At 28.2% G+C, this 14,902-nt stretch overlaps 1 protein-coding gene across 1 annotated transcript in view; it reads right to left on the bottom strand.

Annotated features, from left to right (window-relative positions):
* Positions 1-14,902, bottom strand: part of LOC141285224 (solute carrier family 12 member 9-like) — an 87,705-nt gene that overhangs the window by 23,272 nt on the left and 49,531 nt on the right. The window contains exons 9-11 of the mRNA XM_073818263.1: positions 14,057-14,214; positions 12,381-12,463; positions 6,960-7,084 (exon numbers count right to left, since the gene is read on the bottom strand). Coding sequence (XP_073674364.1) covers positions 6,960-7,084; positions 12,381-12,463; positions 14,057-14,214 — 366 coding nt within the window. The remainder of the gene's footprint in view (positions 1-6,959; positions 7,085-12,380; positions 12,464-14,056; positions 14,215-14,902) is intronic.

Here is a 14,902-nt window from a genome sequence, read left to right on the forward strand (position 1 = left end):
AAGTACTAAAATTAAATGAAATTAAGATTTAAAATGAATGCTTAAGTATTTATTATTTAAGTTATTATGAATTATGGACTCATATTTTTAGTAAAAAACGTCTTAACGTTACTTAAATGTTTCTTACCTAAGTGTTAAAATGTACTCGTTACGTAAGTGTTCAAATGAATGCTTAAGTATTCAGTATTCAATTTAACAATTTTTTTTTTTGTATTTAAGTTATGAATTATGGACTCGTATTTTTGTTACAAAATGTCTTAACGTTACTTTTTTTTTTTTTACTTAAGTGTTAAAATGTACTTGTTAGGCAATTTTTACATTTAATTAAGTAATTAAATAAAGTGTTAAAATTTCATTTAAAAAAATCACACAAGAAATTAAGTGGTAAAATAGGTGTTAAAATGAATAATTATGTATTCAATATTTATTTTAACAGTTGAAGTAGATAAAAATTAAGTATTACAATTAAGCAAAACGAAGAGTTCAAATTAATGCTTAATTATGTACTATTTAAGTTATGGATTACGGACTCGTATTTTAGTTAAAAACATCTTAATGATGGATCTGTTTCAGCTTTTGTCTTCTCAAGATGTTAACTGATGGACTGGAGTGGTGTGGTTTTACTTGTGGATTATTGTGATGGTTTTATCAGCGGTTTGGACTCTGATTCTGACGGCACCCATTCACTTCAGAGGATCCATTGGTGAGACAGTGATGGAGTGACACATTTCTACAAATCTGATGAAGAAACAAACTCATCCTAATCTTGGACAAAGATTACATTGAGCTTTGAATCGACTGAAAAAGCACAACTAGTTCACAAATGTGAAGCACTTTTCTTCTCCTCTCTATTCTTCTCTCTTAATTTTGATTGATGAACGTCTGTCAGTTTGTTTTCTTTCTCAAAGTTTCATCTCATTAATTCTGGACACATGAATCTCTTGGACTGAGAATCCTCTGCGTCTACTTAGACAGGAACGCAGCCAAAACGCAAACCACATCGTCTGAAATCCAGACCGACTCCAAACCGCTGGAGCCAAAGATCAGCTTTTATCCTCCAACAATAAACCGCCGTATTCAGATATCACCACATGTTTGTGTTAAACACGGGCTAGAAACACGTCAGGATCGTTGTGTTATCAAACAACTGATTTTCTTAGCAGATCTGGAAGTCTAAATCACATCAAACCGGGAACAGATGAAATCCAGACACGGATGCAGGTTTGGCACCGGACTAACCAGACATTCGCAAAACCAGATGTGCATGAGATTCATTTTCTCACAGTATTGCATTGATACTTTAGATTTGTGCAATGAATCCATAAATGCATCTTTTCCTGAATTCATATAATATCCCACAGTTTAATTCATACAGAAGCAGCTCATATAAACAAGCTTTGATGAGAAGCTGTAGCTGTGCTTATGAAGACCTATGATTTTCATGAGGCCATAAAAATATATTTTTAAATTTTATTTGATCAATTAAATTAATTAAACAGCTTTTTGATTACCAAAACTTAATTTAAGTATTAGAATGGAGTCCAAAAAAATTGGAAAAAACTGGGAAAAAAAAACTAGGATTGATTTCATTTGACCTTAAAATGTCATTTTTGTTAATATTTTAAGCAATTATTATATTTGATCATTAAAATGTAATTTAAGCATTAAAAAATCCAGAAAATTGTAAATGGGAATCATTTGTAGATTTATGATTTCAATTATTTAAACATGGTTTTTGATTACTAAAATTTAATGTAAAACTTTGTCAACTGTTGCTTTTTGCCAAAAATAAAATAAATAAATAAATAAATAAAATAAATTGCCATAGCAAAAAAACCATAAAAAAACAGAATTTGTTAAAAAAAAGAAAAATAAATAAATAATAATAAAATAAAAAACAACTGACTTTATACGGCCCTAAAATGCTGTCTTTGTTAATCTTTTAATAAATTGTTGTAAGTGTACACGTTTCATTATTTTAATGAATGAATTAATTAGAATTAGCCTTTTTATTACTAAAATTTAATTTAACCATTATTACTATTTTTTTTATTTGAAAGTTAAACTTCAAAACATAATTTAACTAATAAAAATTGAATTTTTTGATGAAAAATTTGACAAATTTGATTTTTTTTGTTAAAAAATATTAAAATTAGAATTTGATTTAAAAATTCAATAAAAAACTGAATTCAGTAAATAAATAAATAAATAAAGGAAAATAAATAAATAATAATAATAAAAAAACTGACTTCATACAGCCCTAAAATGTAGTCTTTGTTAATCTTTTAATAAATTGTTGTAAACATATACACGTTTCATCATTCAATTAATTATTTAATTGATTAGAATTAGCTTTTTGATTACTAAAATTTAATTTAACCATTAACAATTAACATTTTTAAACAAAAAAAAATGTAAATTAAAGTGTTTGATTAAAAAAAAACTAATTTGAGAAAAAAAAAATTTAAATAAAAAAACAACTGATTTTATAAGGCCCTAAAATGCAGGAAAATGTAAATTATTTAATAAATTGTTGTAAAAGTGTATCAATTTAATGATTTAGAGTGTATACGTTTCATTATTTTAATTATTTAATTAATTAACTAGAATTAGCCTTTTGATTACTAAAAATTTAATTTAACCATTAAATATTTTTTTATTAAAAAATTTTAATTAAAAAAACACCCATAATTAAATAAATAAAATAAATAATTATTATTTTTAGTTTTATAGTAATAATACTAATAAAAGCTGATTTTATACGGCCCTAAAATGTCATTTTTGTTCATCTTTTAGTAAATTGTTGTAAAAGTGTATCAATTTAATGATTTAAAAGTGTATACGTTTCATTATTTTAATTATTTAATTAATTAACTAGAATTAGCCTTTTGATTAACCATTAAATATTTTTTAATTAAAATTTAAATGGAAAAACACCCATAATTAAATAAATAAAAATAAATAATAATAATAATAATAATAATAATAATAATAATAAAAGCTGATTTTATACAGCCCTAAAATGTCATTTTTGTTTATCTTTTAGTAAATCGTTGTAAAGGTGTATATGTTTCATGATTTCAATTTATTTTGTTATTCCTGTAAATAATCAGTTGTTATATTGCATAGGTTTTATGATTTCAATTAATTAAACATGCTTTTTAATGCAATTTAATTCAAACCATGAAAACGCAATCCGGAAAAATCAAAACAGAAACCTGAATTTGGGAAAAATAAAATGACTTTCATGGTGACCAACACTTATCTTATAAAAAGTCAGCTCTAACCCAACTCCTAAAAGATAACTTAAAAATACTACTTTATTTATGAAACATTTTTACCTTCGAGGACGTCAACAAAGCAAAGTTTGATCAGATTTAGGGAACCTATGAGGACAATTTTGAGTAGTAAACACACACATAAACCAAACCGAAGCCACAAGAGTAAAAACACAAAAGAAAACACACACACGGCTCTCTTTTGCCTGATTTCCTGTGACTGCAGGCAGAACAATTCCCTGCTCACATCCAAACACACACACACTCAATCTCGGCGCTCTCCCACGTCGCCGATAAACTCTGGAGTGGTTCGGCTAAATTAACTATGCTAATCACGGCCGTGTCTCTGGGGATGTGAACACTAAATGGCTTTTAATCTAACGTGCCTCTGCAGACACAACAAACAAATAACAAACAACTTAGACAAGCCCCGCCTCCAGCACACTCTCGGCCAATCAGCTGTGGAGAACAGCAGGAGTGTTTCACCTTGACCTCTGGCCTCGAATCAAAAGGGCAGCAGATGATCAATATGGATTAAGATGCAGAATGCAGGACGCTTATGTTGTTATATTCATTGTTATTAGGAGCCAAGCCCAAAGGTTTTCTTATTTTCGTCCAATGGGAGTCTATGGCAGCCCTATGAAGGGAACATAGGAAATTGGTGAAATCTGGCACACTTGTAGTGATGACCAAGAATAGTGATCTGACCAACTTTGGGGTCTCTAGGACCAACTCTATAGCGCCACCACTAGTTCAAAAATTCAACATTAAAATGGTAATAACTCCTGAACCCCTAATTTACCAAATGCACGGAGTGTTCCTTAGAACTTCTGCATAATGATAATCCAGCTCCTAAACTTCCGCTGAAGCTCATTTTATATGTGATATATATATAGGTGGGCATTCTTGAGACTTCACTGCCTCGTTCTTATCAGAAACTAAGAAGAAGAAGAATTGCAACATCGTAAATAATGATATCGTCATGAACATTCAGTTTCATATTATTGAACAACATATCATTTAACCCTTAAAGACCTAGAAGATTTTTGGGGCACCTGAGGCACCTGTACATTTCTTTGTTTTTTTCAGACCTATTCTAGCAGTCAGCATTTGTCATATCATTATAAACATAAGAACTTTATGTCTAGCTAATTTAAAATTACAATTTTCCTTTGGTTTTCTCTAAGAATGAGTGAATTTCCAGAACTTTAGGAAAAACAATAGCAACAATTAGGTTTTTTACTGTGTACTCAAACAAAAACTCCTGAAGATTGGATTTGTTTTCTTTAGAAATTTGTATTTAGGTGTTTTACACTTCCAAATTATTATAGGCACTTTTTTAGTGAAAAACAGGCCTATTTAGTTTATTGACAATAAAGAGTCGTCCAGAAACATTTCAGGAGTAAAGACATGGAAGAAACATATTATATAATAGAAAAACACAGTAAAAAAAGTTACTTTTTTTAGATAAATATATTCTTAATCTGAGTATGAACAATAAACACGAACAGTGTAGGAAGTAGTGAAAACAATTGCACAAATTGTCTTGTGCAACAAAAATATAAACAGTCCGAATTACACACAAAATGAGAGAGAAATATACCGAGTGCAACAGAAAAATATAGTGTGTTTGCGTTTGTTTTCATGCACGCAAGACGCACCTAACTTTCACTATGCGTTTGTTTGCAGATTTGCAAAGAAATATGCTAATCGCTGGTTCAAAAGACCAAAACCTTTGTTTTTTGGTTGAATAGATAACAGTCCGGGCAACAATCTGGGCACAGGGGTGGGACTAAGCATTAACAATAGTTCCTGTTTGGCTCAGAGGACCGAAATTCATTGGTTTGATCTGACGAATCAGTGCTGAGGAAATGTGATGACGTAATTACGCTCACTACGGAAAAAGAAAAGAGACTTTTTGAAAGCATTCAAATTAGATTAGCGGTTCAAAAGTTATTAAAGATTCAAAAACAATAGTTATTTTTTGCTGTGGGCAGCTGTCTCGGTCTTTGAGGGTTAAATGCAGCGGAGAGTAGCTGCATAGTTGTACATTTAAAAGCTGACAGCTAAACACTATCATAACGTGTTTAGGCTAACATTAGCTAGCTAGCGATACTTCTCTTCAAGGACATCTTAATCGTATTCTTGATAATCAATAACTTGCCTTCATAGTCATGAACACATTTTTAAAATCTTGTAATATTTTAAAGCCGTTATTATTTTTCAACTCTACAGCTGTGGAATAAAATTCCCTTTAAAGATTCACTTTTCATATATAAAAAAATATATTTTCATGGAAAACAATGTCTTTTTAAGAACAAAATGACATGAAATTACTCATATAACCAGAAGATGGCAGCAGAGGGTCAATCATTGGCTGCAGCTGCCATTTCAACTCCCTAGTTTTTTCAAGACGTCTTGCTTTTCGATTTATTATAAAATTACTAGTATGATAAATTGTAGTACTTTTACCGCACTGAAGTATACAGTATAGCAAGTCCAGAAAGTCATTCAAATAAATGAATAAATAAATAAGCTCAGACACAAACAGCCCATAAGGGTGAATTATTTAAATACTTCTAAATAGTTCGCTACAAATGAAATAAGGTAAATATTAATGGTATAAGAATTAAATAATGCACTCAATATGAATCGATATGACTTTGAAATACTTTATATAATTTAATATCTACATCTTTTAAGCTTTATCTTAAACCGTAAAAGCTATTAAATAGCCTATGTTTAACCAACACAAACATGTTACTGCTGTAGTTTAGTTACTCTGGATTTAGTCCGAATCATTTAATGCACAGCTCTTTTTTTACATCAGCTTGTCAGATGTTTTGTCCGGTTATTACTGTCAATCATAGCAATGACCCACGCATTTTGAGCCGATTTACTTGTTTGTTTGTTTTTAAACTCGGGTCATTCTTAAAACGGTATACATGGACGTTTGGTCCTCTTAGACAAACTAAACATTTCTTCGATTATGAATGGATCCCATAGAGAAAATGAGCAAAGTACACTTCTATTACGGCACAGTACAGTTGAGCGGAAATGACTGAGCTGGTTTGTCTAAAACAAGGAAGTAATCTGTGCATATGGTTAATTCTAGAAAAAAGAAACTTAGTAAACCTGATTCCTCTCATCCTGCTGATCACAATCGGTAGCTTACATTAAGACTCCACCCATTACAATAGCGCCATTTTGAAAAGTACAGTATTCTGTTTTTTTGCTACTCCTCCTAGGAAATCGATCCAATTCTTTCCAAAATTGGCTCAGATGATCTTTGGACTGAGCTGCACAGAAATTACTGAACATTTTTTTTTATTCATCTTTGTTCAAAAGTTATGCTGTCGCAAAGTTAACAAGGTTGACCCAAAATTGGTTCAGAGGTTATATCTTGGCCAAACTTTGATCAATTGAACTGCTTGAACAAAACCATGCTCTGAGGATCTATGCCAAAGAAAAATTACCATTTTTGCATTTAACTTTCGCACAGTTTGTCAGAAAATAGTTGGTGTCTGTGAATTCCTTGGCTCATGTTGAATCTGAGGATTTCAATGCCAGGATTGGTTTCAGAATATTTGCTGTTTTTGTTCTTTCTGCTCTGAACTGCGCTACAGCCCTTCGATGGCTTGGGCCCGTAATCGCTGCTTGCAGCTATATTTATTATTATACCTGAAGTTCGGTGCAGACGCCCACTCCAGCGCCAGACAGGCCAGATCCACAGCTGCGTACACAAGCAGGAAGAAGATGGTGACGATACTCGCGATAGTGTTCAGCTTCCCAGAGAACAACACCAGCTGAGGACAGAAAGACAAGAAGAAGAAATGTCACTTTCACCTACACTTCACTAAACTAAATTAAACAACTGTTAAAAACAGTATTCGGTAAACGAAATAATTACATTTGAAGGAATTAAACTAAAACCAATCAAAACAAATTAAATATTAGATGAAAAACCTGACAGACATGATGACTTGGTAAATAAAATTATAAAATAAAATAAAATTAAAACCAATATATTTAAATTAAATTAAATGAAATTAAATATATTTAATTTAAATCAAATTAAACTGAATTAAATTAAATTAAATATTAGATGAAAGATCTTAAAAACTTGAAGATTTAGTAAATTAAATCATTAAATAATTCAATTTAATTATATTAAATTAAAATAAAACCAATAAAATAAAAAAACAATAAAACAAATAAAGATAAATTAAATATATAATAATATTAAATACTATAGTAGTATATAGATAACAGACAAATAAAGACAAATAAGGTAAAACAAGCTAAAATGACAATGAGAACTGAGGATAAAATAATTAAATATTAAAATGCATTATATTTATAATATACACTTTTTAAATCTATATATCTGTATCTATAACTATCTATAGATAGACAGACTTGAGTTATAAATCACAGTGAAAACTGAAAGAAAATATACATTAAAATAAATATTCATTTCAATTATACATTCAAAACGTTATTTATTAAAAATATTAATAAATACTACATTAGTGTGTAAATTTAAACTAAAATAAGATTGAAAACTAAAAATATAAATATCAAAATAAATATAAAAAATTCAAATAAATATATATCTTTATATATAAATTATAAAATATAGAAATATATTAGGGTTGACCGATTATCGGTGCCGGTATTAAGCATTTTCATGGTTATCATTTTCCAAAACCGATTTGCCAATAAAATAATTTAAAAGCATGTAAAGAAAGTTTTTGTCAGAGCCCCTGTTATTCTATAAATTGTATATTTTTGACATTTTAATTTTTACACCAGGCATACCGTATTTATCGGTTCAAAATATCGGTTATCGGTATACTAATTTCATACAAAACTATTTAAAACATTTTTTATACGTATAATGCATATGTACATATAATTATAAATTATATAAGATTTTGTAACCCAAGTTGTAAAAATAATATAAAAAAAAATTAAAACATTTTTAAATATTACATTAATACAAAACAATGGTTTATACTTATACATAGATATAATTATAAAATCTATAAGATTCTGTAAAAATAAAATAGTTGTAAACACAAAAATTATTTAAAATGTTACATTTTTTAAATTCAAAAATAATATATTAGACAAATTAAGAATTATACTTATAATACATATGTATATATAATTATAAAATTTATAATTTTTTGTAAAAATAAAACAAGTTGTAAATACTAAAATATTACATTTCGCAATACAAAAACCTAATATATTAAACAAAATAAAAACATACTTATAGTACATATGTATATATAATTATAAAATATATAAGATTTCGTAAAAATAAAATAAGTTGTAAAAATTATATAATAAATACTAAAATATTTTAAAATATTAAATGTTTTATAATTTAATGATACATTTTCAATATACATTAAAATATTTATATAATGGTATATAAATAACAGGCAGTTAAAGTAAGATTTTCGCATTCAAATTTAATGCAACAACAATATGGTAAAGAAAAATTACAAAAGCAAATGACTAAAACTTAAACTATTGGCAGCAACTGTTGTGTCTCTAAGCTCTAACAACCATAAAAACACACTGCACATGAATATTGCATAAAATAGTCCATTATTTATTAGATTCATCTATATGCATCAGTACTTTCAGTATTGATTGAATGCTGCAGTGCATTGTGGGACGGCCATGTCTTGGAAGGACACGGGTGATGCTCTTTTGAGGGTTTAGGTTTTGGAACAGAGCCTTTGTTTCACTATATTTTATTCCTCTCTCATTAAAGCACACACATGCCGTGTCTAACGAGCCTCTGTGTGTGTGTGAGAGCGCGGCTATAATTTAGAGCGAGTGTTATTAAGATATTGGCTGAGCATTATGCCTCATATTGAGTGCTCTTCTTTGAAGACCTCGTATATAACGCAGGGCTGCTTTAAGTGTTGAGGATAAATTGTGCGTTTATGAGGCAGAACGCGGCAGCGGTGGAGTTTTCATACAAAGTCAGGGTCGGACGCAGCAAACGCACGCATTTCTGCCGAAAAAGGCTTTCTGGAAGCGTGTTTTTGGACGTCGGGAACGCGGCTGGAAAACTTCCACGGCTTTAATCTGCTGAGTCACCATACACTTATGAGCGCCAGACCCACTATATATATAAATATATATAAAAAAAAATTATATAAAAAAATACTAAAATATTTTTAAATATTACATTTTTAATACGAAAAATATATTTAAAAAAATTATACTTATAATGCCTATGTATATAATTATACATGATATAAGATTTTGTAAAAATAAATTAAGTCGACAATATTTAAAAAAAAATTTCAATATTTTTAATTATATTTTTTAATATAAAAAAAGTAAAAATGTTAATAGTTATAATACAAAAAACACTGTCATATTAAAAAATGTTTTTACTTATAATACATATGCATATATAACGATTAAATATATATATATGTGACCCTGGACCACAAAAAAAGTCATAAGGTTAAATTTTACAAAACTGAGATGTATACATCATATGAAGCTCAATAGATAAGCTTTCTATTGATATATGGTTTGTAAGGATAGGACAATATTTGGCTGAGATACATCTATTTGAAAATCTTGAATCTGAGGGTGCAAATAAATCAAAATACGGGGAAAATCACCTTTAAAGTTCTCCAAATTAAGTTCTTAACAATGCATATTACTAATCAAAAATTACATTTTGATATATTTATAGTAGGAATTTTACAAAAAATCTTCATGGAACATGATCTTTACTTAATTTCCTAATGATTTTTGGCATAAAAGAAAAATCAATAATTTTGACCCATACAATATATTTTTGGCTAGTGCTACAAATATACCCCAGCGACTTAAGACTGGTTTTGTGGTCCAGGGTCACATATACGATTTTATAAAAAATAAAATAAGTTGTAAAAATAACAAAAAAATACTAAAATATTTTCATAAATATTTTTCAACAAAAAATTTCATATGTATATAATGTATATAATTATAAAATATAAGATTTTGTAAAAAATAAGTTGTACAAATAATATAAACAAATACTAAAATATTTTTAAACGTGACATTTGATACAATTTTTTTTACAAATTGTTTACTTAAAATACATTTGTATATATTATAAAATACATAATATTTTGTAAAAATAATATAAAAAATACTAAAATATTGTTAAATATATATTTTAATACGAAAAATAATATAATATTTAAAAAAATGTTTATACTTATTAAACATATGTATATAATTATAAAATATAAGATGTTGTAGAAATAAATAAGTTGTAAAAATATTAAAAATATTACAATTTAAATATATGTTTTTAATACAAAAAATAATATAATATAAAAAATTGTAGTTTATACTTATAATACATCTCTTCTGTGTGTGTGAAACACTAATGGAGGTTATCGCAAGTTTAATAGTGCAGATCAGATCAGACAGTGTGACAAAGCATTAGTGCATGAGCACAGGTCACGAGTGTGTGTGTGTGTGTGTGTGTGTGTGTGTGTGTGTGTGTGTGTGTGTGCAAATGTGTTTTCTGTTCCAGGTCGTGTCATCTTGCTCTTCGTGTCTAATGGCAGCAGCTCCCTCATAATCACAAAGTATTCTGGGAGTCAAAGAACCTTTAAACCAATCAGAGACCAATGACTCCGTGACAGAGAGAGAGAGAGAGAGAGAGAGAGAGAGAGAGAGAGAGAGAGAGAGAGAGAGATGGGAAGGTGTAGAACGAGTTTCTGTTTGATGAAAAGGAAATGTGTGAGAAAATTACAAAGTTTGCAATAACAGGGTATGAACATGCTAATGAGATTATGAATATGCTAATTTAACGGAGAAATGAGAAGCATATGGCAGTTTTCACACTGTAATGTAGAGCAGGAACTTCAATCTATTGAAGCCAAAAACCCTCAAATACTACCATCCTCAGTTCAGGATGACTTTATAAAATCATTTATTACTGAATTCAATTCAATTGAATCAAATGATTTGCGAACCCGAATTTTAGGGTAAATAGATGACACTAATAGTACAATAAAACTAATAAAATAAAAGTAACTTATTAGAAACTAGATTAAAACTCCTGCTGTACATTACAGTAATTAAGTTACATTTCAGTTTATATAATGTTTATCTAATATTTGTTTGATTTAGTTTTAGCTTGATTTCATATTTCAATTAATGAAAATGTTTTTAGTTGCTTTTTGTTAACAGCATCAACACTGAAAGAGAGTTTTTAATATTTGAAATGAATATGGATGAAAAAACAAATATTGGCATAACATGTATTTAAATATAAATATATATATATATATATATATTAATAATTCATAATTAATTTAATATTTGAAGTAATTAAATTATTATCTATTGTTTTAATAATAATAAAAAATAAAGAGCACAATGTAATAAAATTATCATTGTTTAAAAAACATTATTTATAAATGTATTTATTTTCAATGTATTACTACTACTACTACTACTAATAATAATAATCAGAATATATATATCATAATTTACATATAATTTAGTATTTTTTAATAATTATTAATTATTACTTTAATAACAACAACAATAATAATAATAATAATAATAATAATAATATAACAATCAAGAGTACAAATCTAATAAAAAAAAATGTTTTTAAATGTTTTTTTATTTATTTACTTTAATCTTAATTACATTATATATATTAGGGTTTTTTTTCCTTTCTTTTTTTTTTACCATTTTCCACTGACTTTTCAGGACATTTTTCTAAGCCTTTCCGCAGACTTTCTCAGGGCCTTTTTAGGGGCCCTGGATCCCAGTTTAAAACTAATTAAAGAATTGCCTTCAAAAGAACCATTAAAAGCAGCAAAAGAGATTCAGAATGTGGGCGGGGACATTTAAAATGTGGCACTCCCTGTGGGAGGGGCATGTTGAATATGGGCAGGGCATCCTAGATATGGGTGTGGCAATAATGAATATGGGAGGGGCATGTTTCTAAATAAAACTGAGCATGCAAAGACGGAAAACAACTATATTCATAGACGTGAGCTGATTGACAATCAGTGTTATTCATAAACTCATTTGAAGCGTCACCTGCACGAGGATCCAGGAGATCAGGACAGACACCCAGGGGTTCCCGCTGGCAGATGTGTGTTTGGCTGGAGACAGAAAGCGTCCTGAGAGACAGAGAGACACGAGACTCAGCCCATATGATCGCAACTCATATTTCCACATCAGACAACCTCTATCAGCAGATCAACAGCTGAAGGTGAACAAACCCACCGCAGCAGGAGAATCAATCACTCGCACATCCACATATTCATCCATCACACCAGAGAAACACACACACAAACAAACTAAAGTACTAAACCACATGCTTTCAGACAGTAACGGGAATTGTTTACATATTTATTTATTTGCACTGTGAAATTTTTTCTAGATGAAAGGGATTTTTTCTTAAACATTACCAGTGTATTTTATAGGAAAAAAAAACAAACATATTGGCATATAATATAATTCAATTTATATATATATATAGTTAATAATTCATAATTAATTTAATAATTTTAGTAATTAAATTATTATTCATTGTTTTAATAATAATAATAATAATAAAAATAAAGATCACAATATAATAAAATTATCACTGTTTAAAAAACATTGTTTATAAATGTATTTATTTTTTATTTATTATTAATAATAAGCAGAATATATATTTTATTATTTACATATAATTTAGTATATTTTAATAATTGTATTAATTATGTATTATTTTATTATTATTAATAATAATAATAATAATATAACAAACAGGAGACAATCTAATAAAATACTGATTTTTTTTTTATAAATGTATTAATTGTCAATAATAATAATGATGATAATAATAATAATAATAATAATAATAATATAGTAAGCAGAAATTATATTTTATTTTATTCATTTACCTTTATCTTATTTTTTTATTTAATTCTTTTGCATAACGTTAATAAGAGTTGAGGTTAAATGTGTCGAAATGTCATGAATAAAACATATTTTTAATTATTTATTTATATTTCATAATTTACATATATAATTTAGTATATTTTAATAATTTAATTTAAATTATTATTTATAATTGTAATAATAATAATAATAATAATAATAATAATAAAAGAAGAATTTGTTATTTTTTTTCTTTTGCATAACTGGAATATATGCAATACAAAATGCCTACCTTTTTTTAATAATTCACATAGTTTAGTATATTTTAATAATTTTATTAATGAAATAATATAAAAATCAAGAGTACAATCTAATAAAATATAATTGTTTAAAGAATATAAGTTATTAATTTATTTATTTTAAATGTATTAATATTATTAATATTATTAATATTATTATTATTATTATTATTATTATAAGCAAAATTTATATTTCTATTTATAATTATTTTATTTTATGCATAAGGGTAATAAGAGTTTGGAGGTTAAATGTGTTGTAATGTCATAAATAAAATAAAATGAGTATATTTTATTATTTACACATAAATTAAATGTTATAATTTCTTCTGTTTTTTTTATTAGATTCATATGTAAGTTCCTCCATATTTCACAGAGCTGTTTACAAACATCAGAGGTTACAAATGTTTATACAGATGAGGCTCATTAGAGGGTGAAGCAAATTCAATAAGATTATAATTAACGAGAACAGCACAGTTTACATCTGACATAATCGTGTGTGTTGTGTGACTGACAGATTAGAGTTTATGAGCGTCTGCGGTCACTCACCGAACAGGTCGTCGCGGGCCAGAGCGTAGAGGATGCGGGACGCTCCGATCAGGTTACTCATGGCAGCGGACAGCGTGGAGGAATAAACGCCGATCGTCACGAACGGATGCCACACGTTGATGTCTGTGAGGAAACCGTAATCCTGCTGCAGGAGGATCCTGGACACAAAACAAAGAAAACACTGCCATTTAAAACTCAGATTAAACTCAGAGTCTTTGAGCTCTTTACTAATATACACTGATATTGTACTTAAACATATTCTTCTTCTTCTTCTGAGACGAACATTATGACTCCATTTCCTCTAGAGCTTTTAAACTATTTATCTGCTAAAATAACTACTTAAACATGCTATAAACTTGTTAAAACATGTTTTAAAACATTTTTGTTGCATAAAATAAATGTTATGTGAAATAAAATTAATTATTAATTTAAAACTAGATGAGTAAAGTTTGTAGACAATCTTTAATTTGGCTTGAAAAAGCCTAGCTAGAAAGTTTGAAGTAGTTTAAATAAGTAAGCTTGAAGTTTAGAGCAAAAAGGGTCAAAGCTTTTTGTTAATATATTTTATCATGTTGTTAGCATGATTTAACATGAATTAGCAAGTTGCTAGCACTATTCTAGCAGTATTAGCAAGTTACTAACATGTTTTAGCATGTTACTAGCATGGGTTGGTTGCTAAGGTGTTGCTAGGGTATTTGGGGTGGTTGCTAGGGTACCCAGGGTGGTTGCAAGGGTGTTGCTATGTGGTTGCTAAGGTACCCAGGTGGTTGCTAGGGTGTTGATATGTAGTTGCTAGGGTATCAAGGGTGGTTGCTAGGGCAGCTGTTACGGTACCTGAGTTGGTTG

This window comes from Garra rufa, chromosome 14 (genome assembly GCF_049309525.1).
Source record: "Garra rufa chromosome 14, GarRuf1.0, whole genome shotgun sequence".
Taxonomy (NCBI): Eukaryota; Metazoa; Chordata; class Actinopteri; order Cypriniformes; family Cyprinidae; genus Garra; species Garra rufa.